At 37.8% G+C, this 24,199-nt stretch overlaps 1 protein-coding gene across 1 annotated transcript; it reads left to right on the forward strand.

Annotated features, from left to right (window-relative positions):
* Positions 1-1,435: 1,435 nt before the first annotated feature.
* On the forward strand, positions 1,436-23,449 carry LOC123309664. Its single transcript, XM_044892874.1, has 8 exons — positions 1,436-1,507; positions 1,565-1,666; positions 3,573-3,775; positions 12,761-13,124; positions 17,736-17,858; positions 17,911-18,107; positions 22,959-23,253; positions 23,336-23,449. The coding sequence occupies exons 1-7, from the start codon at positions 1,456-1,458 to the stop codon at positions 23,220-23,222; spliced, it is 1,305 nt and encodes a 434-aa protein (XP_044748809.1). The 5' UTR covers positions 1,436-1,455; the 3' UTR covers positions 23,223-23,253; positions 23,336-23,449.
* Positions 23,450-24,199: the final 750 nt, after the last annotated feature.

Consider the following 24,199-nt stretch of genomic DNA (forward strand, 5'->3'; position numbering starts at 1 on the left):
GTCATGGTTATCGGCGTAAGCTTGTATTTCCCTTGCTTTCTCTTTCCACCAGCTATCCTTGATTTTTCTTATTTCTTGACGGACCTCGCGTTTTATGTTTATAAAACTTTTTTGGGCTGCAACATCGCCAGGCTTGTTAATTGCGGTTTTCATCGCTTTGTGTTTTGCGTCCAAAAGGGGTGCGATATGAGTTTCGCTTTCGGCAAACCAGTCTGGGGATTTTCGGGAGCGTTTTGTGCCCAGTATTTCTTTCGCTGTATTTGTAAGAGATGACTTGATGCGAAGCCAATGAGTCTCAATATCGTCGTTATAATTCGATGGTGTTAGGCTATCTTTGACGGCAGCTGTGAATCTTTCCTTACCCATTACTCACCTGCAGACGGAATACAATTCAATTGATCCTTACATCATTCAGATGGCGCAGTAATAAAGTGATACTTATTTATGATGTTTATTTTTTTCCAAGGAGGTTGTCACTTTATGCTTGGTGAAAAAATTCGTACTTTAAAACGTCCGGGTACAGCTAGTTTATCATATAAATTCCTAGAAATTAATAAATGAATAAGACAGAATTGAGGAATCACAAAATGTCAATAATTCCTAGCGTTTCGTCAAAAAGGTACTTTTACGACTAGACAGTTGATTGAAAAAGAGCTTCCGATTCTTACCAAGTGTCTTCCATACAAGCTATGGTGCGATGGACAAGTTATTTGAACTTTTCTTCTTCCTTTCTTTTCTACATCCTCTCTATCGACCTCTATAGCTTTTTCTATATCCTTATTTTCTTAAGATCACATATGATTTTATACATTGCATTTTTTCAGACGTTTCCAATAAATGCAACAGAAAACAACTCTAAAAGACCTACGAACTTTCGTTACAGCCAAATGAAATTATGAAGTAGTTGATGACGAAGTTTGAGGTAGAACGCTATCTTACAGTTTTCCATAAGCCTATCTATCCATCGGTTGGAAACCATTCTCATTCTAAAATATATCTACAGATAGATCATAGAAACGAAATCAGATGGTTTTTCTATCTTTAGTAACTGAAAAAATGGATAGATAGGTTTATTGAAAACGGCCGTTAGAGACGTTTTTATCATGCAAGGAAATCGAAAAATAATTTGACTGTTCCAATATTTCGTGTTAATCTTACGATTTTTATATTGATCAAGGGGAGTAAATATGTGGACACCATATTAAAAATTCCGTTATTTTACTGTTTCATTGTCATAATGAAGTAGGCAAATGGCTCAGTTTGATAATTGCTTCATATTCTTCCATAACTCTTTCCTTATCGATAATTTGTCGAGTTGTCCATTGATATTTTATCAACACTCAACGCAATTAAATAAAATTATTCAAAAAGCTCGAAGTGCACATATTAGGGTTAGGCATGTATTTCTTTTTTCAATTGTCAACAGTCAGCAGTTTTTCATCGTGCAGAACAATTATGCACTCACTCACTGTTTTTCTCACAATTGGGTTATTGTACAAAACAGAAGGTCCGAATCCATATGCTTAGCATCTGAAGAATTATTTTGATTTCCGAAATATTTTAGGCTTGGATGTCAAATTATCCTTCTGTAGATTTCAATGTCACGATACTTGTCAGGCTTCAGTAGAAAAATCAAATCCTAATGGGGTTGTTACTCCACCTGGAGGTAAGCTTGAGTTCAATTTATTTTTAACGAAATAATTTTGTTGTTGAGGTGAGGGTATTGCCCCTCAAATGGCGCTGAAGTTATACAGGGTGTTTTCAAAGGTGAGGCTTTTTTTCGACAGAAGGTAGAACGCATCAAAATAAGTCGTGTAACCAAAAATTGTCTGTATAAATATCCAAGATGGCTGAGATACAGCCCCTAGAAGTTCGACAAAATTTCATTGAATTTCAAGTACGGGACTGTGTAAGGTGACTCCGGCATCGCAAAAACGAAACAAATAAACAAACATATGGCTAACAATGAATGGTTCAATACCAAGTTCATCGGATTAGATGCATCAGGTCACTTTTGAGAGGATCATAATTGTTCTATCGTGCAATTTAGGGTGAAAAAAAAATATAGAAAATCGAGGCAGTTTCTTGAAAGTCTGCCTTGCTAACAAGAAAGGTCCTATCTACAAAATGTGATGAATATAATATAATATAATAAAAAATCTTCTAACCGGGAAGAGATAAATCAAAATTATGTCTTGCAATCAGGTTCTCTTCTTCGACATAATATATAAATAAAAACATGGAAGAGTTTGTTAAAATACTATGTGATATACAATGAAAGGAAACAAAAACTCCGGATTTTCTGAAAACCTAAATTTTGCAGATAGGACCTTTCATGTTTAGGACGGCAGAAGTGCTTATATTAGTTATGTTGAAAAAGTGCTATGATGTTTCCCCATTTCATCCTATTTTTACAACGATTGTTGGAATCTTCGAACAAGAAGATTGTGATGCCCATTGTGAAAAAATTCGTTAATAATTTAGACGCATTTTATTGGTGAGAATTTGAAGTATTATTTTTTTTTTACACTTGTGTCCTAAGTCTCTTCTGTCAGTTGGTATCGAAATGAGCCATTTCATAAAATCGTGTAAGGTACCTACTGAAAAATAATGAGAACAATTCGGCAATCCCAAGTCCATTTTCATTACCACGCAAATATCGAACGAGCCAATATCCTAAACGAAACCACATGGTCGAATCAGGAGATACGTTTTTTCCACTGCTTTGCGATAATTCAGCTAACAAACGGTCTAGGGTCGTATTAGGATCTATTTCAGTAATCATTTTAACTTCGTCATTTTGAAAGTTTTGTATAGGTGATTTCTGGTGAAACGCTTCATTTTGACCAGTTCTACCTTCTGTTAAAAAAACCTCACCTTCAAATACACCCTGTATATTGGGCGATAGGGCTATCAAGAGGATACACCGTAAATGTATCTGTACTGGGTCTAAGGGTTTGTTCATATAGCGTTACTTAGAATCATGGAGTTATAGGAAGGGAAGGGAGCATATTCTATATTTCCCTTGTATTCCCTTGTATTTATATCTTCCTTCAATATCTTATGGTCTGAGGCAGACATAGAACGCCCAAAAAATGAGGCATATCATATGGCATATCAGACGTGTCAAGAAGAAATAACATTGGTCCCAAAACGGATCCCTGTGGAACCCCACTAGTTACACGTCCAGTAGTGGAAACAGATCTAGAAACCCTGACAAAGAACATTGTTCTATTCAGAAATGCCTCCTCGAATCCATTCCAGGAGTGTACTTCTCATCCCGAACCCTTTCTATCGGCGCAACTCTGCCGAGGGGGTAAACCTAGGATATTCATATTGAGACATATCTGAAGCCATTCCAGCAATAAATTCTTTGGTTGCAATTTCTTCATAATTGAAAGCTTATTGTACTCTTCTATTCGCTCAAGTATTGAATTGTTGATGCTGGATTTTTGTAGTAAACTGGTTGAATAAATAGAATAAAAATGAAAAAATCTATCTATGATTGACTGAAGTCTAACATCAATATTCATATTCTACATATAGACTTTTTCGAACATAATTTTTTTCAGATTATTACTGGAGAGATTTTTACGGAGTTATACCTCCGGATGCTTATCCTCTTGGACCTTCCACTCAATTTCCACAAACCTACATAGGCTTTGTATATGATCCTTCACATAATGGGACATTTGCGACTACTATTTATGATGGATTGGATTATGTCTACAACGCAAATAATGGAAACACAACAAAAATCAGCAAACACATGCAGGTGAGTCATATGAGATGTCTACGTTGAATTCTAAGAAAATGATTGCCTGATCAACTATTGGACAGTTATCGAAGGCCAGAATGAATTCACTCGAATATTCTTCATTGAGGTAGGCACAAGAAGTGAGACATAATGTGGCGGCCTTTACTTGATACAAATCCTTAGTACCTTCAATTATTAAATAATACACAATTTATTCTAATCAAACACTGAAAAATTTCAATATATTTGTACTGCTCGTCTCTGAAATTTGTCTCTTGAAGACATATTATTATTTGTGGTATCAAGTATGCCAATTTTTCACCTTGTGGTACTGGAAGTGGACCCAATTTGAGCCCTCCTTTGTTTTTTTTACTAAATCTTGGGCGAATAAATATCCAATAAATGACACACTGCAAGCTCATAGATTCACCTATGGTATATTAAAAAGGCATTATCGAAAAAATTAAATTTTGGTGGGGTTTGTGTGAAAAATTGGAATAGACTGCCCTGCTGAAAATTCTCCTTCCAGTATGGTGAAACTTCTCGATTTCTTGGTTTCAGTGTCTGGCAAAACTTTGTCTTCAATGTTTTCTATTTTCAAATTGACCATTTCATCGCATCTATACAATACAAGCAACTCTGCCTATAATGGCCTCGTGTTATAAATCTTCTTGCGTGACTCTTTTTCAACATAACACACCACCACACCAGTACCATAAATTACTATCATTGATTGAGCGGGCGGGATAATTATTTTTTTAAATCGCTCTTCAATTCCAAGAAATTTTATTCTCTTTATTCGGCACTACAGAGATTGGTGATTCTGAGCTTAGCCTGTTCAATAATGTTGATTTTTTTATGTACCTTGATGTAAGAATGTTTGTAGATTATTGTTCGTAGGCTTTCTATAAAGATTCGTCGACAATTTTCCATCTAGATTTCTGATAATTCGAATATCCAAAATTGTAAGGGACCAATTTGAATCCTCCAACTTGAATGTGAAATTAATGTCAGGAACGATGTAGTTAAAGAGTGAGAATGGAATAGAGTCTCTTGGAATTATGATATATCATACCAAAAATGGTAGTATAAAGTTTAATTTACTTTGATCTTCTGACAAAATGAATTGCATTTCCAGTTTAGCGAATATATATGAACAGGTAGGCCCCATAGGGCAACCTGAGATTTGTTTTTAGAATTTATCCATGAAACTGGCATAACTACACTTGAAGCAAAATTCTACCAATTCATTAACGGTTCCAAGGTTCTAGGTTGGTTGAGTGTACCCATATTTTCGATTGAGCCTTAAAATATGTTCCTTATTCTTGACATTTGTATAAAGTCTCTCAGCGTCAAAGGAGACTAATACGTAGTTCTCAGGTTTACTAAAAGTAAAAATTGGTTGAAAGTTACCTAAGATGTTAGAAACGAATTTGGATACATTATAACCAGATGCCAAAGAAAGAGTCAATTGGGCTTAAAGGAAATCCTTCTTTGTATATCTTACATAGGTCTTGGTGAAACACAGTTATATTTAATAATTATATTAATAATACACCTGGGCCTGATGGATTGCAGAACTTCTGGATCAAGAAACTTTTGATCATGCATGACAAATTGACCTCCGCAATAAATGATGTCATTGAAAATCCTGATAGACTGCCAGTATTCCTCACACAAGGCACAACATACCTGCTACCTAAAGACGAGAGGAATGCACATGGCCCATCCAAGTACCGACCAATCACATGTCTTTCAACGATGTACAAATTGATCACATCGTGTATTTCAAACCGAATTCACAATCATTGTGAAAAGAAAAACATCATCGCCATGCAACAGAAAGAATGGACCAAAGACAATCGAGGGTGCAAAGAACAACTAATAAATTGATTCAGTTATCTGCAATCAAGCGTTCTCCAAGCCCAAGAATCTTTACGCTGCAAAAAAGTACTGCAACTACAAAAAAACATTCGATTCTATACCTCACGAATGACTCTTGACAGTCTTGAAGATTTACAAGGTGGATCCCAATATTGTTAAGTTCCTGAAAAACGCCATGTCAACCTGGCGTACTAATCTTTAAATGAAAGCAGATGGCTCTATTACAACAGGACCTATTTCAATAAGACGCAGAATTTTTCAAGGAGATTCGCTGAGCCCTCTGTGGTTCTGTATGGCCCTGAATCCCTTATTATAGATTGAATTCTACGGACTACGGATTTGCCATCAAAAGCGGCAGTAGAACTATGATGAAACTGAATCGTCTCCTTTACATGGACGATTTGGAACTCTTCGCATCTACCAAAAAAACAAATGCAACAGATGCTTAAAATGGTTGAAGGGTTCTCGGAAGACATCAAAATGAAGTTTGGACTAGAAAAATGTCGACTGCTGAACAAAACAACAGGGAAAATAGAAGATGGTACGTTCAAACTCAAGAAAGGTGCAGAAATTGAAGCATTAAAGGAAGGAGACACATACAAGTATCCAGGCATCAAACAGGCAAGAAAAATCAATCAGAGCCAGATGAAGAAAGAATTAACGGAGGAGTTCCGAAGATTGAGAAGGATAATGAGAACTGGTCTTAACAGCAAGAATCTGATAAAAGTGATTAATACCTACGCTTGCTGAGGTACTCATTCGGTACCACCACGGATTTAGCATCAGCCCTACTGAGAATAATAAGGACAATGCTGACAGAACATAATAAAATCACCCCAAAAGCTCAATAGAACGGACAAAGCTGCCCCGACTTCTCGGGGGTAGAGGACTTCTTGACTTGTCCAACCGCATGTCCCAGGAAATTGAAGGACTTCGAAAATATTTCCTGAACAAGGCTGCTTCGTCAGAACTCCATCGAGTAGTTTGTGTTGCTGATAGTTCTACTCCGTTGAAGCTACAACAGAACCAATTGGAAACTGTCAAAAAATCTGCAGAATTGCAAAAAGCAAAATGCAGAAACTAATTGGCAAACCTTTGCATGGAAGGCAACAGAACGAAGTCAATCATGATTACGTCGATATATCTGCGTCGAACTGCTGGTTGACTTCCGGAAGGTTGTTTCCCGAGACAGAGGGCTTCATCCTCGCCATCCAAAACCAGGTGATTCCGACAAGAAACTACATGAAATATATCGCCAAGGATCCCTCAGTGAAGGACGATAGCTGTCGTTATGGCTGTACGACACATGAAACTATCCAGCACATCACCGGGGGATGTCAGAAGTTCGCGGGCACGGAGTACAAGTGTAGACACGATGCTTGATTCTTCACCAAGAATTGGCATTAAAACACCAACTTCTAAGTTCGATAAAGATTCCTTATTACAATTACCATCAGGATGCTGTATTGGAAAATGAACATCACAAGCTATACTGGGATCGCACGGTTCTCACAGATCGGAAAATAAACCACAGTAGACCAGACCTCATATTGCTCAGTAAGGATGAGGACACAGATACAAAATACAGAGATCTAGAGGAACAAACCAGGAGACAGTGGAAGCAGAAAGATACAAAGACCATCCCTATTGTCATTTCATCGACAGGCCTGATACCTAAGAAACTACCAGAGAACTTAAGGAAAATTCAGTTGGACGAAAATATCTATAGAGTCATGAAGAAGGCGGTACTGCTGGGAACGGCGAGAACTGTACGCAAGTACATGGGGAATGCAGAGGAACACCGTCTGCTTCGACAGGAAGTGCGGTTGGATCAGGAATACAACCACAACAAGAAGCCGAGGAGCGGCCCGAACTCTACCACCACCAGCTCCAACAGAGCTTAATCCTTTTGATATCTAAGATATCTGGGATAAGTGAATGTTCCTCTGGAGAGGAGTGTGAAAGCCGCAAGGCTGAAGTCATAATAATAATTTGTTCAACCTTTTAGATACCACAGAGGTATATAGGAAATGTCAATTGAGTATAATACCTATAAGTAATATACAACCACTAGAGTTCACTTCATCTGCAAAAAATTCCTTCAAGTCAGACCCTTGGAAAATAACATCTTTTTGATCTCTTTCTTGAATATCCTTTCATTCAATGAATTAAACCCGAGATTAAACCTATTTGGTAAATGGTTATAGAAAGCAAAACCGGAATATTTGGGTGATGATTTGTAATTGGCAGTTGAGTGCCTTGGTACACATATCATATTCCCGTACCTTGTTCCATAGCTGTGGAAATCGGAACACTTCGGAAGAAGATTAATATTTGATCGCACATACAAAAGGCAATTCAGAATGTAAATACAGGGTAGTGTAAGTATTTGAAAGTTCTTGAATATCGGCCTGCATGAATCTCTAGGTTTGAGGCCGAATATGAGACGAATAATCTTTTTTGTGATAAACACCCTGCTGCACTCCGACGATCCACCCCACTGGATGGTATTGTAATTATAATTAAGGTGACTGTAAACTAGAGAATAATATATATTCAAAAGGGTTTCAGTAGAGACAGACCCCTTCAGTCGATGCAGGGCGTAATACGCCCTATATTCTATTATATTGAGCGTTCGGCACAAAAAGTCCACCTGAAAATTCCGCCTCAAAAACCTATCAACGCGCAGTCCCAGAAACTTGACATGTTCCACGGTGCGAAGAGAATTCCCCGCAACACTCAGTAGAAGTGGGCTAGATCCACCGAAATCACGGTTTTGAAACTTTGAAATTTGAGTTTTCACCAAGTTTATAACAAGCGAGTTTTTGCGACACCAGTCAAGGAATCGCTCAATGAGTTCTTCACATATATGCTTCAGTTCTTCAATACTTTTCGCCCTGACCCCTAAAAAAGCATCATCTGCGAACAGCACCAGAACATATGCAACCAGATAGTCGGGTAAGTCATTAATAAATAATAAAAATAGCAAAGAACCCAGAACTGACCCCTGAGGAACACCTAACTTTGTGAAATATTTCGCGGATATGCAATCGTTAAGGATCAGACAGGTAACTGGAGATCCAGTCAAGGAAAACACCCCTGAATCCGATCTGGTACAATTTATCGATGATAAACTTATGTTGCAAACAGAAGAACACACGTGAGAGGTCAAAAAAAAATTCCCGCGGCATGATAACCCTCATCCAGACAGCTATAAATGGACTCCAGAAACTCAGAATACGCAGTCTCTGTTGACCTACCGACCTTAAATCCATGCTGTCGATTAGAAAGTATAAAAAATTTCGTAAGGAAATCACTCATTCTCTGGTACATGATTCTCTCAAATACCTTAGACAATTGGCTTAAGATTGCAGAAAAGCTTTCGAGTAGCTAGTTTGAAAATATACATTTCAACAAGTCTGTTAAAACACTGTTGAGGCAAAATGCGTTTTATTCGCTGCATGAATATTTCAATTTTCCCCTGTAGTAGAATTGTTGTTCAACTGATTGTCATGATGTTTGTATTTGTATTTATGTTTTTTATACTTTTTATACTATATTGACGACACTTTTCCATGTATTCAGTCAGTGGAAATAAATTTATGACTTTAGCCTTGCGCAACCCTGTCGGGCAGACGGGGTTCCTCTGAATTTCCGGTACTTGCGTACAGTTCTCGCCGTTCCAAGCAGTACCGCCTTCTGCATGACTCTATAGATATTTTCGTCCAGCTGAAGTTTCCTCAAGTTCTCTAGTAGTTTCTTCGGTATCAGGCCTGTAGATGATATGACAATAGGGATGGTCTGATATCTTTCAGCTTCCACTGTTTCCTGGTTTGTTCCTCAAGATCTCTGTACTTTGAAATTTGTTCAGTGTGCCTATCTAGAAGATTGTTATTATTTGGAATCGCTACATCGATAAATAGTTCTCTGTCCTCATCCTTATTGAGCAATATGAGGTCTGGTCTATTGTGGGTTATTTTCCGGTCTGTGAGAACCGTGCGATCCCAGTAGACCTTGTGATGTTCATTTTCCAATTCAGTATCCGGATGGCAATTGTGCATTTTTCGAACTTAGAAGTTGGTGCTTCAGTGCCAATTCTTGATGAAGAATCCTGGCAACTGCATCATGTCTGCACTTGTACTCCGTGCCCGCGAACTTCTGACATCCCCGGTGATGTGCTGGATAGTTTCATGTGTCGCACAGCTATAACGACAGCTATCGTCCGCCACTGAGGGATCCTTGGCGATATATTTCATGTAGTTTCTTGTTGGAATCACCTGATCCTGGATGGCGAGCATGAAGCCCTCTGTCTCAGGAAACAACCTTCCGGAAGTCAACCAGTAGTTCGACGCAGATATGTCGACGTAATCATAGTTGACCTCGTTCTGGTGCCTTTCATGCAAAGGTTTGCCAATGAGTTTCTGCATTTTACTTTCTGCATTTTAATTTTCTGCAGAGTGTTCGACGGTTTCCAAGTGGTCCTGCTGTAGCTTTAACGGTGTAAAACTATCAGCAACACAAACTACTCGATGGAGTTCTGACGAAGCAGCCTTGCTCAGGAAATATTTTCGAAGTCCTTCAATTTTCTGGGACATACGGTTGGACAAATCAACAATCCCTCTACCCCCAAGATGACGTGGCAGCTCTGTCCGTTCTATTAAGCTTTTGGGGTGATGTTTATTGTGTTTAGTCATCATCGTCCTTATTTTTATCTGTAAGGCTGCTAAATCGGTGATGATACAAGAGATGATACCGAATGAGCACCTCAGCGCCGAGCAACCGTAGGTATTAATAGCGTCTATCAGATTCTTACTGTTTGTTAAGGCCAGTTCTCATTATCCTTCTCAATCTTCGGGTGAACTCCTCCGTTAGTTCTTTTTCTTCATCTGACTCTGATTGATTTTCTTCCCTGTTTTATGCCCAGATACTTGTATGTGCCTCCTTCCTTTAATGCTTCAATTTCTGCACCTTCCTTGAGTTTGAACGTACCATCTTCTATTTTCTCTGTCGTTATGTTCAGCAGTCGACATTTTTCTAGTCCAAACTTCATTTTGATGTCTTTCGAGAATCCTTCCACCATTTTCAGCATCAGTTGCATTTGTTTTTTGGTAGATGCGAAGAGATTAAAATCGTCCATGTAAAGGAGATGATTCAGTATCATCATAGTTCTACTGCCGCTTTTGTAGTTCTACGTAGTCCGTAGAATTCAATCTATGGGACAAGGGATTCAGGGCCATGCAGAACCACAGAGGGCTCAGCGAATCTCCATGGAAAATTCCGCGTCTTATTGGAATAGGTCCTGTTGTAATGGAGCCATCTGCTGCTTTCATTGGAAGACTAGTACGCCAGGTTGACATGGCGAGATTGATGCAGACAGATGATTCAAGTTGTTTTGTGACACCGATCTCACCAAGAGGGATTCCTTATTACCCTTTGATGAACTACCTGTAAGATAATCTAGCATAACAACTCTATGATCGCTTATGAAAGGCTCATGGACATAAACTTCAAACCTATCACGCATATCTACAATTTGTAGATATGCGTGATAGATATAATCTCTCTTCGAAGTGGAAGTGATTCCATGCTTATTTGTAAATATTCTAGTAGGTTCACATAAACCATGCAAGGGACAAGTTATAACTTATGAGCAAATCGTCCAAAAGTTTTTTAGGATAACTTTTTCTTCCAGATAATTAATATTGATATCTCCACATAAGAACAGTACATCGGAAATAGAGCTACAATAGCTTAGGACATATTCCAAGACATTAAAGAAAACCGTTAAATTACCGGATGGAGGTCTGTAGACACTCAGTATACAATAAACTATTCCGCCTGTTTCAAACTTGATTCCACATAGCTCGCAGTGCGTTTCCACTGATAATTTGTCAACATTTAAAATGTGAGATTCATAAATAGATACACATCCACCATGCTCACGTTCAGTTCTACAATAATAGGCAGCCATGTGGTAGCCAGAAAGAGTCATGAAAGCGATCCTCTCCGATGGACAACAATGCTCCACTAGAGTAACGAAGTCTGGATTGGCCGAACTCAAAAGAACAAAATTGTTCAGTTTGTTGGGGATGCATCTGGCATTCACTATTTAATTAGAGTATCTTTATGATCTATTGAAGTATATTTTTCTTTTAATAACTATATGATTATATATTTGGCCTCTTTTCGGAGGGAATTGGTGGGATCTTCCCTCAACATCAGGTATCTATCTTCATCATTATCTAAGGCATTCATTTTCCTTACATATTCAGATCTACCCAGTATAACCGAGCGATTGCCCTTATCTGCTCTAGAAACAATTATTTACGGATTATTTTTTAGAAAGTATTTGTTGTTTTTTACTTATTCAATCATATGATGGTCACAAGGTTTCAATTATTGAACAACCCAAGATCTATTCATTAAATTAGTTGTGATATTAGAGCATAAGGCCCGCCTTTCGTCTATCACTTCTGAGGAAATCTCCTCCTAGATTATATTCTCCACGTTTGGGAAGAGAAGAGGAAGACATTGTCTAATTTTGTAAATTTTGGACTCGGCAGAGTCAATTAGATTGAATTGTATTATATTCAATATGTTTTGCTTTCAACTGATTTATCTTGGTGAGTTCTTGTCTGTTGTAGCATTTATGTTCCTGAAAAAAATCGTTTCATCTTGAAGCCTAAAGAAGGTCACATAGGTGTCCTAAACTCTATCGAAATAAATCGCATTAAAAGTTTAACTATTTGAGTATAAACACAATCCCATACACGTTATTTCAGTTCCCATCCAAGGCAATACCTTAAATTCATTATTTATCATTATCGATACCTCTAGATTTGACTGAAGGTAAAACGTGAAAGAATTGAAGAATCAAATACATTTAGATTTACAACGGTTCCCTCTATGTTCTGCCTCTATTACTTGAAACGCTGGTTGAGGAAAATACATGAATACGCTTCGACTTGAAACTAGGAGCAGAAGGTGTTGGTCCCAATACCTCAATTTCTCTGGTTGCTTCCTCTCAATCTTTTATAGATTTTGCTAAGTAGCTCATCTATGCATGATATTGGAACTTATTACCTTTATATTTTCAATAAACTTCGTTTTTTTCACTAGATTCTTTGCACGAAATCACCAGAAAAAATGCAGTGGTTTAACATAACGAAGGAGAGTTACAAAACCCTTACCGGCCAAGGCTATACGGTTGTGAAAGCTGGCTTGCACAGAAATACTTTGGGTAAAGTTAATTTTCACTTCATTGTGAAAACGGACAATTGCCATGTAACTTATGCCGGAGTGGTCAACAGTTTTAGTGCTAAGCTAGAATTCGCCCTGATAGATGGTACATATCAGACCTCTGATACATTCCAATGGCTCATGTATAAAAAGGGCAATGATTCAAGCGACCACAAATCTAAGAAGTCTGAAACCACTTCCAAGAGTTTCTTCAGCCATCACTATGAATATCAAATTCGACCAGGTAGGAAAACTTGAATTTATTTTATTTATAGTGATGCCCACGAGTCTTGTCTAGTCTTGTTTTTGAGACGAGACTTTTCTCGGTTTAGTGTAGAGCCCCGTATGAGAGTGTCGCAGTAGTCTCGTGAAAATTATGGATAATAGATAAGTATTGCTTCCGAATTTGAAAATTCTGGAAACATTTTTTGTGCAGAAACTATATTGATCAGCCAATCGAAAATTCTTGATTGAAATTCAAAACCATTTATCTACTGCATATGATTAAATTCAATCAAATTTTTTAGGTTTTGTAAAATGAATTTACATATTTCAAGCACTTCTAGAATAAATATTCCTCCTAACTCTTGCGGAAAGTGCAAGTACACCACTTTTAATCAAGAAAAAGGATCAATATTGGTCAGCATTTTCTGCTCTTGTTATTTTTGGCTTCCCATTCATGATATTGTTTCCCATTCGGCTCGGTTGGTGAAAATCCCTAATCCTAAAGAAATGTTTCTAATTTCCAATAACTATACCTCATAGACGATTCTATCGAATGGAATGATTTTCAGAATATAGTTTTTCGTCGATATGATTAATCTTCTCCGAACACAAAACTCTATCCACATCATTTCTTCATAATAAACATTAAATACCATGAAAATACCAGACATTCAAAGAACTCAACTCAAGTAAGTTGTACTACTGAACGAATATAGAACCATATTGGAAAATAAATTAAATTTTCCACCCCCCTAAAGCCTAAAGCTACATGTACTTCTTTTCTAGTAGCTTCTACATTTTTAGCCGAGGCTCTTTGGTTACACTTGAGTTTGACCGGCTAAAGATAGAAGAACCTAACATAAGCATATATCCGATGCTAAACCTAAGGTATGCGTCCACAGTTCCGCATCGTAAGTAACGCACGGATTGCATCGAAAGTATTTTAGAATGCTTTGTATAAAAACTCATTCAAGTGCGTCCACTGATAGGGGAGAGTTCCCTTGAAACGGACAATTTAATTATTTTTGGTGTAAAATATTATTTCAAAAGAAAAAAGTTCAAATTTTACCATCATAATATGAGCGTAAGATCTGTGGATTCACTATCTCAGGAAAAACTAGAAAAAAAAAGCTAGTCACTCGAAAAAATAAGTCTTAGTTTATTATAGAAAATGTCCATTTCATGGGATGTTTCCAAGAGATGTCGATCGATGTTGAGAAAATGGGATTTACGTAAAAGATGCTAAATTACTAACGGGTGTAGTAGAAAACTGTAGCGTCCGATTCATGGGCTGTCCAACTCAAAGGAACTCTCCCCTACGTATCGTACTGCCTGGATTCATCGCTTCATACTTTTAATACGATCCGTGCGTTGCGTACGATGCGGAACTGTGGACGCTTACCTTTAGAATGTAATTATCATTTTCGAGTTAGAATTGAAATAAGCTATACATTCGGCATGGTTGAAAATATCGATTTCTCAATTTATCTTCATATTTCAAAATCAAAAAATGATAGGCCGGTGCAGTTTTCAGATTTGAATTAGACAGGAATATGGAGAATCTGCAATCCTTTTTTTTTGCTGGTATGGTTGTCGAGGTCCCCTCAATGAACAACGAACTTTTGCCCACTCTTCACATCAAAGAAATGAGAATATGTCAATAATAGAGAGAAAAAGACATGCTAAGACCTGTTCGCACCAAACATACTTACGTGTTAAGTGTCCCTTAAAATCAACTCTTAACTTAAATTACGTTGCACCAACTGTTAAGTGACATTTAAATGGCTAAAGCTAACCTTAAATTTAAGCGCTCCTGTAATGACCACTTAAATATTTGAGGGTGGGATTCTAACCTAAAATAATTTGTTGAACTGGCTGCAGAACTTCCCATTTTTGATGGATTTTGAAAATTGAATGAATTCATTATTGAATATCAAGCCTTTTCTTTTGCCTTTATTGTTATGCCATCAGTCTTTCACTTTTCACACTATAGATAGCAACAAACTCTTTTCTTCTGTTGAGAAGTTGAGTACCCTTTGTAGATTACCACCACTTGCTTGGCAATCATTCATCGTATTCGTACTAACAAGGACATTTTCTTCACGTTCCTCTTCAACATTAATGAAACAAATTCACACAAGACCTTACAAAGAAAGTGTTGTACTTATATAAACTTAGGTACCCTTTATTTGACAATCCTTATCATTATCAATAATAATACTAATTCTACAACAAAAAGTTGCTACTCTTTGATAATAACATAATAATTTACTTGAAACTGACTGACAGGACAATTTAGTTAGGTTTATGAAATGACAACGATCATCGGCAACCGGCCAACCAATGAAATAGCTTTATTGGACTAGGCGTATGGTCCGTATATACACATTTGCATAAAGTAAGTCTGTTCTGTGCACATTTGGTAATCGAAAAAAACAGCCTTTGGCTGTATTCGGGTTCGGCTTTCTGACAGTCCGAGAATTGTTCTAGGACTGCGCAAAACTATTGCGCCCTAGTAATAAATCCTCTGCGCAGTTCTAGAACCATTCTCGGAATGTCCAAATGCCGAACCCGAATACTGAAGCTGAAAGTTACCAGAGCGGTTACTCTGGTGCACAGAACATAAACATCAAGAGAATGGTAACTCCCGTGCTAATCTTGTTGACCGTGTTTTTTGTCTGCGACACTAGCGCTGAAACAGCGTACTGTGGAACTACATTCTTTTTGCCCGTGCGGCTTCCGCTTCCTCCCGTCCGGACCTTACTAGCAGCAGGCGAGAGATTCAAATCAACGAGGACGCATTGAAAGAGCGCCGAATCAGAGAAATAATGAAAAATTCGAGAAAAATTTTGAGTTTTATAGGAAAATAAAGGATGAAAATAAACTTTTATGATTTCTTGTATTTCTTTTCCTGATGGTACTCAGAAAAAGTAATGAAATTAGGAACAGGAAGGTTTTTCTTCTTTTATTCTCCCTATTCAACTTAAAATTTCTCTGGAATTTTTCATTATTTCTCTAATTCGGCCATCCTTCAATGCGTGCCCGTCAATTTGAAACAGCACCTCGAGTTATTTTGCAGGGGTAAAAAAATGGCTAATGCTAGTATTGCAAGTCAAAACAAGTTTTGTTTCTTATGTTTTCTCTTATCTCACGTTGTCCAACAAAGTATTATAATTATTATTGGGATTATTGTCTGGGTTTCTGAATAGAAATATTGATTCCGAAAAAACGATTTTTCTTCGCGAGAGTTTTCTGCTAAGTTCAATTGACGATTTAGAAATACAATTTCATAATTTTCATACTTCCAAACGAATGCTTTTTTTCATCTGTAGAACTTGTTCCATGAGCTGAAACATATTTATGTCTCTTGAGATTTCAGTATGAGGAATACCTATATCATAACATGGAATTGAAATATTTTAAATAGAAACTTTAAAACTTCCACTTAAACGCTTTAATTATCAAGATGTTTAGCTTCTACCTCCTTCACAAAGTTAGTATATGCTACCTCAACATTATAACCCAGGTTTACTTCAAGAAAGAATCTGTGAAATAGTAGCAATTTGTGTCTAGGTACAATGGATCACCAATATCATCGCTCGATTTTTTTACACAATTCATCCGTTTTAAATGAAGTATTTCCAATAATGTTGATCTTTCTTTACGAAACTAAGGGCCTGTTCCGATATTGCTGTTAGTACTGGCCCGCAATCGAATAACAATAGAACTCGAACGACTGGGCCAATAGGCATCGTTTCTGAAATACTGACAGTACTGTTCAGCAATATCGGAACAGGCCCAATATCAATCAATTGACTTGACCGATAATTCCGATAAATATCTTGATTTACTAGAAAAACTCTGTTAGGTCGTATAATCTCGAAAAGAGTACTGACAAACGTCAAAGTTTGTTTACATTTCGAATTTTATGGATTTGCCGATTGCGTGGTTCCCAATTGGGTATTTCTGTGTTGCCAAGGAAAGCGACACTAGCGCTCTAACAGCGTACGCTTGCAACTCGTGGTCCAAAATTATCTGAATGAGTTGCCACCGCCTGCTCTGGTGACAGATATTGAACCGAATTGTCAGGAATTCGACATATACGGATCGCGCACTTACTAACCAGAAGAAACCAAAGTGTATATACGGACCACAGCCTAGGATGAAGTTGCACCAAAATAAAAAACAGAAATATCACTAGATATAAAAACTTAAGTGCCCCTTACTTAAGATTCTGTTAAGCCACAGTCGTGCAACTGGCAATAAAATTAAGCGTCCATTAACTTTAAACGACACTTATTTAAATACTCGTTTTAAGGGGTATTGGTGCAAACGGGATTTAGTCACCTTCCATAATTTTCATAGGTAGGTCAAAATTCTGAGATCGAGTAGAGTTCGATATTTAGAATCAAAAATGTCAGTTCTACCGAATCAACCTCACCAGGTAATTTCTTGCATGTTCATTTACAAGAAAACGATAACTATTATGGGCTTCTTTATATTGGAAAAATCTCGTTTTTGAAATACACATATGTAGAAATAGAAAAACGAATAACAAAATAACTATTGACGCCTATGGGTTATACAGAAAGGCCGAACTTTATAATTCTAATTATGTACCTATTTTCAGATTCAATTATTCCAAAATTCTATAAGAAAATCAGCATAGGATCATGTTCCTTAACTTGTACCAATGAAGATAATGCCAAAAATGATAAAATTAAGAAGAACGTGAAGCTATTATCATCAATGGGTGAGTTATTATTTCTCCAAAATAAAAAATTTATACACTCACCTTCTTCTAGCTTACTTTTGGCAACCAGATGGACTGGTTAATAAAAATCTCTCGCTGCCGAGTGGATTGGACTACAATGATAGAGTTTCTTATATAGGACAAGCTACTCTATTCAGCTTAAATGTATTCGATGTTGGGACTTCTGACTCGAAAGAAACAACGATAAATTACGGAAATTCCAACATTGCTGGGAATTCCGTATTCCAAGTAAGTATTTATCGTACAAATCATAATGCAGGCTGCCCAAACGAAAATTTGAGACCACCCAGAACTCAGAAACGAAGAATTTTCGAAGATTAAAAAAACAGGTTAGGTAATCCATCTAGTATCTCTATCGAACTGAGGTTTGGGTCCAGAATTGTTCGATGGTTTCCTATGGTGGTAACTTGTAATGAACGTGTATTTTTCTGACAAAAATGCATCTTCATTTTAGAATGAAGTTCGGAATTGTAAACATTCAGCACCGTTTTTATTCCGTTTTCAGTTCTGAAAAACGAAGAAGATAACCGTGTTTTTTGTTCGCTAGCACAGATAAGTCGAAATTAAGACGTCTTCATCAACGCAAATTTCACCGAATTTCGACAGTCGGGGCAGTTCTGATTTCCGTACCCCCCCTATGGGTATAAAATCAGATGTTCCCCCACAGGTCAGTTCACTTGGTATTCACTCGCTGTTGACTTGCTATTGATTTACGCATCACTTACGATTTAAGATTATAGTGCCGTCCGCTGTCGTGACATATTTTTCTGCCGTTGAGTTTCATTTTTTTGGAAGAGTTCTTCTACGTTGAGTTTGTCTTCCACCGTTCAGAGCAGAATTTTATTTTATATTTTTTTTCTTCGTTACTTTTATTTGGTGATTTGAAATTTCCGTATGCAAGTGCCAAACTGAAACCATAGGTAAGACGACACTCCGCTTTTTTTATAGCATTGGAACTTCAGCCTTCCTTCATCCGTTACTACCCCGGTTTAAGTTCCACTCCTACTGCTGAAGCACCCCGCTGGCGTGGATACTCAGGGGGTGCAGAACGCACTTTGGAGTGGCTAACCCTCCTTTCTCCCTCGTTTGTCCGACGCTCACCGCTGCTGTTATCGAAGAACCCCGCTGGCGTGGATACTCAGGGGGTGAAGAACGCACCTAGGGGTGAGCTGTCGGGAATCTGTGCCGTCTTGTTTCATCCCCTAACCTGGCTGAGGTACGATACCTGTCCGTTAAGTGTGCGTCTTAGGTTCTGGCTGGCGAACACGTCCGTAAACCCCGTATCACGTTTGAGATCGGATCCTGTTTCATTCCGTCCGTTTTGCCCTGTAAATTCACTGATTTCGAGTTTTTCACTGTACGAATTTTATAATAGTCGACAAATATAATTCGTGTACGTTGATTTTGACTTTCACTGGTTGTCGCTTACATCCCAGACACCGAGGAACCTTGTCTTCGGCTCGAAGCTACCAGGATAGGTTTGTTATTTTCCCTTAAAGAATAGCTGGCGCTCGAATACCCCGAGGAAAAAGCGTTACAAACTTTCCATTTTCTTCATCAGACGATGTAAGTGTTCGGTAGAAAGTTTCTTCCGACTTTTCAAATGAATTGTTGTCCCATATTCTGCTATTATTTCTCTTATAGCTCCTTAGACCTTCGGCATGCGGATTTCTTCAGCAATTTTCACAATTTTTCTTTCGCGATTTCCCTCCAAGTACTCCATCCGCCGTCCAATGTCCCTTCTTAACCTTTTTTTTTGTTTTGTAGACGTTTCTGCCACGGTGGCGTGAGTAATTTATGTAATCTTGGACCATCAGTCATCAGAATTTCGGTTCTAGGTGATAGTTTCTTGGATTTATTTAGTCGGGGAGATGCTATTTGATGAAGAGGATCAATTCGGCAAAGTATCTACTCATGTCAGAGTCAACTTGTCGGTGGGACTCTTCCCTATCGTCCTAGTGTTCAGACTCACTTGCGTTGCAAGATGAACTGTTGTTGCCCTGGCATGTGAATTTCATCTGAGCCGTTGGTTTTGATCTTTATTGCTAGCTGACGCTGAAGTTCTTGTTTAACTGCGTCGATTTTATTGGTATGAGTACATTTCTCAAAATTACGCGGTAGTAGTCTGCCTCTCGTTTTTCAGTGACATTGAGATTTGGGTAGGCATTGTCCTCGTGGAGCCTATTTCTATAGGTAGGTAGGAACTTGTTTGTGTTCTGCCCTAGTCCCGTGATGGTGATATACCTGGTGTTTTTTGAGGTGAGTCTTTTTTTTTTTGGAAGATGGTAAAACTCATTAAAGGAGATCATTTCACTGGCATTGTTCATATAAAATATTCAATAAAAAAATGCATTCAAAAACTTTGGGCTTTAATATCTTAATACGACTTTGGATCGTAGTATCTGCCTGTTTGGATACATCACCTGTGATGAATCATGATACCGACCATATGGATTCGGTCAGAATGTTTTTACCAAATAAATAAAGTGCTCGGCTTCCTTTGGGATCTCTTCTTCACATAAATTGTGATCACCATTCGTTTGGCCGGCGTAATAACGATGGTTACAAGACAAACATTTTCAATGCGTTGTCTTAGTTCGTCCGCACTATCCACCTCACCGTCACTGTACACTAATGTTTTTAAATGACAGAAATCACAGGGGTTAGGATCTGGGGAGCATGCAGGCCAAGAAATTGATCCACCACATTATTCAAATAATTTCGAACGGTTCTTCGAAAGTGGAATAGTGCTCCATCCAGTAGCAGCCACATTCTCTGCATAATATTGAGAGGAACATCTTCTAATAATTCTGTCAGATTGTTCTGGAGGAAATGGAGAAAGTCTTCACCTGACATTCGTGGTGATAAAAAAAATGGCTTATTAAGCATTCCACACAGGAGTCCGATCCAGACATTCAAGGAAACCTTTGCTGAAAATCTGTTCTTCTGATAGCGTGAGGATTTTCTGTAGACCATACATGGGTATTGTGGATATTGTTTACTCCATTTCTTGTGAAAGTGGATTCATCAGTAAACAGAATGGATGTTGTTAGATCAATCATTGGTGACTTAAGAGCCACAGGCAGACTTTTCTTCGAGGATGGTCTGCTGGTTTGAGTACTTGAACTTTCTGGAAATGGTAGGGGTACCATTGCTTTTGTCTTTGTGTCTTCCAATCTCCTACTATGGCCCACTCCGACGACCCTGGCTATGGATCAAGTACTTGTTGTCGGTTTTTCCTCAACTATGTGCAGAATCTGCTCCTCGATTTCTGCCATTTGCGATGTGACAGGCCTGCCAACATTTGCTCCCCGGGATTCGTGCAAATGTCCAGTATCCCTACATCTCTGCACCAAGTTTGTGAACATCCGAGGAGTTGGGTTATTCCTTAACGGAAATCGTCCTCTGTACAACCTGCACGCCGCACTGGCACTCTGTTTGGATTCACCATATATTAAAATCATGTCAACAAGTTCATTGTTTGAGTAAACGTGAGGCATATTTCAACTACTTTGCGACACTGCAAAAATTCACAAAAATCATACGCTGATTCTGATGGTTTCCAGTATACTGTCCTTTCGCCGGCACAAACCTACTCAAAAAGGGAAGGTTTAGGTAGTGCGTCGGATGCATGCAGTGGCTGCAGAATGTGACTACCCATATGCAATTACCAAGTGCAGTCACATTCTCTAGCACTGTAGCATTTTATTCGAAGCACCACCGAAACCATACCTTGAGTAGGCATGCAGATCCGGAGCGGAAATTCTCAGATTTTCGAGTAACTTTGGTTTCCAAGGACGCAGCCCTGGTTAATATTTTGTATGAACGTTTTTTGGATCCATGAGTTATTTTGAGGAGTTCTATTAGCTGTAAAAAAAGCCTCATCTTTGAGAACAGCCTGTGTATGCGCACAATAGTTTCATTCATGGAGGTTGTCCACGTCCACTTCATGCGGTTTCTAACTAACCCCGCGTGACTGAGCACTGGTTGAATATCCTGCACAGCACCTTCAGCGGTTCGAGTCGAACCGAAATTTCCATTTTCATTAATGCTGAATTACTCGCTTAAAATTTACGACAGAAAAATTTATCCGCCAATCTTTCAACTTCAGAAATCCCTAATCCCTTTGAAAATGGTCGATTAAAAAAATTCAAACCTATTATATTCGAAATACTCATAAAAAAGTTCCCATATAATTAATATAATGTAACAATCATTCACCAGTTGAAAAAAGCAAGTAATTCAGAAAATGGCAATTTATAAATTTTCGTGAGTCTTTCATACAATTTTCCTTAAGTAAACTATGCATAGATGGCATCTGTAAAAAATTTTTGAATTTATTTCTTAGAAATCAGAAAACAGAATTGAAATTGAGCAAACAGGCCATGTGGTTTGTTTCGCTGTAATGTTCGCATGATATTCTCCTACTATATAATAGGTAAATTTAAGATCTAAGATAATTTCAGAGCTTGTACGACTACGTACTGTTAATAATTTTTTTTTCTTGGGAACCGTTACTTTCACCAAGAAATCAGGCTATCAAAAATTAATATTTCCATATTGCGTTCTCTGGGTTAAGTAAATTTTCTTCTTTCCAGAACGTCTAATTTATTTACACAACTACTACACTTATTTATATATAAGGACTTACACTAATGTATTTAAAACACTTATTTACTTTCACTACTTTGCACTTTGTAACTGTTCGGAATTCACTGTTCACTCGGCTCTATTTAAAACTAAGAAGTGGAATCAATGTCTGTGAAATATAATCAATAAAGAAGTTTTACGGCATGCAAACAATTATTGAATTTCAGAATGCAATAATTGTAACAATTCTTCATCTACTCAAAACATTAACTACCGTGGGGTCCACCGTGCATATCTTTTATATCTATACGCCCCTATTCGACAACATTCCGACACGGCCGAGAGCCATCGCTATGTTCGCGATGTTTTCGAGCTGCGGCAGGGGCGTATTCAGGAGATTCGGTCGTTACAATATCATGAATAAAGAAAAAATTTAAAAACCCCCAGCTTCCTCCCGTGGATGATGACTCATGGTTACAATCTTTGCAGGTGTTAGGTTCCAATTTTCAAGATAAATTCCAATGGGTTAATACAACCACTGCTGATTTCCCGAAGATCGATAAGGACAAACTCATTCCAGGCGGCATGTTCAGCAATGGTACCGATACTTACGTTTGCAGAAATATAGATGACCGTTATGGGACATACTATCCAGGAAGTGCGCGGGTTGTGCAAAGCGGAACTTATTGCCATTCCTTCTTTGGACCTGAAGATAAATTTCAAGTTCTGGTGTTCAATCAGGAAAAAAAATAATTACTCGATTATCATTTTATTCAGATAATACTAAAAGTAATACACTAGAATATGTTTCGCTGAACTCGCTCCGATCTTTATGCAACCAGTATCAGTATATCAATGAATTTTTCACATGGATATCGTATGAAAATAAAATATCTAACATGTAATATAAATACAGTGTTGCAGAGTAGGAAGAAACTGCCTATAATCTGTGAATGTGTAGATCCCACATCGATCCCAATATCCAATACAATAAATCATATTGCAAATTTGAGTTTTCTTGTAACTAATTACAAAATCCTCACAACTTAAACTATAAAAACAGATAATATATTTAACCACGTCACGTGTTTCGCTGTTTAGTGTAGAGCAGAAGCATCTTCACATGGCTGAAAGTACTAAGTACTCATTAGTAAATGAAGTGAGGCAGAAATTGCTCACGTTTGATTAGCTATAACTCCGTAAGTTAGGCTAGCCGCACATTGAGGGCAGTGTAGCCTAGCACAGCATACAGTGACTCTCTTTAATAGAGTCACTGTAGCACAGCACAGCGGAGTAACCACAGAGGCAAACTATTCCTGTGCTATGCCTGAATGATGCCCGCATATTGAGAGTAGCTTAGCCTAGCATAGTTAATGTACTAGGATTTATAGAGGAAAACTAATTATGTGATCCACATGAGCGATGCGCGCATATTGCATGTTAGTTGTTTCTGTGTCTTTTTGTTAGTTTCTTACAAAAATATGGATCCAGCCGCTCAGTTAAACCTACTTTTGGATTCGGAAATAGAAAATATTTTGTTTTGATATCCTCCCAGATTAAATCTTTGTACGCAGGTAGTCGTTGTTCCTCGTATGGTAAAGCAACATATTTTCAATGGTTGTTTATCTCGACTATACAAATACTAATCTAAAGGTTGATCGGGTATGTAGTCAACTCTATAGTTTTTTAGCTCTTTATTGTATCAACCAAGCTTTCGGACAATGTCTTGT

Source organism: Coccinella septempunctata, chromosome 3 (genome assembly GCF_907165205.1).
Source record: "Coccinella septempunctata chromosome 3, icCocSept1.1, whole genome shotgun sequence".
Taxonomy (NCBI): Eukaryota; Metazoa; Arthropoda; class Insecta; order Coleoptera; family Coccinellidae; genus Coccinella; species Coccinella septempunctata.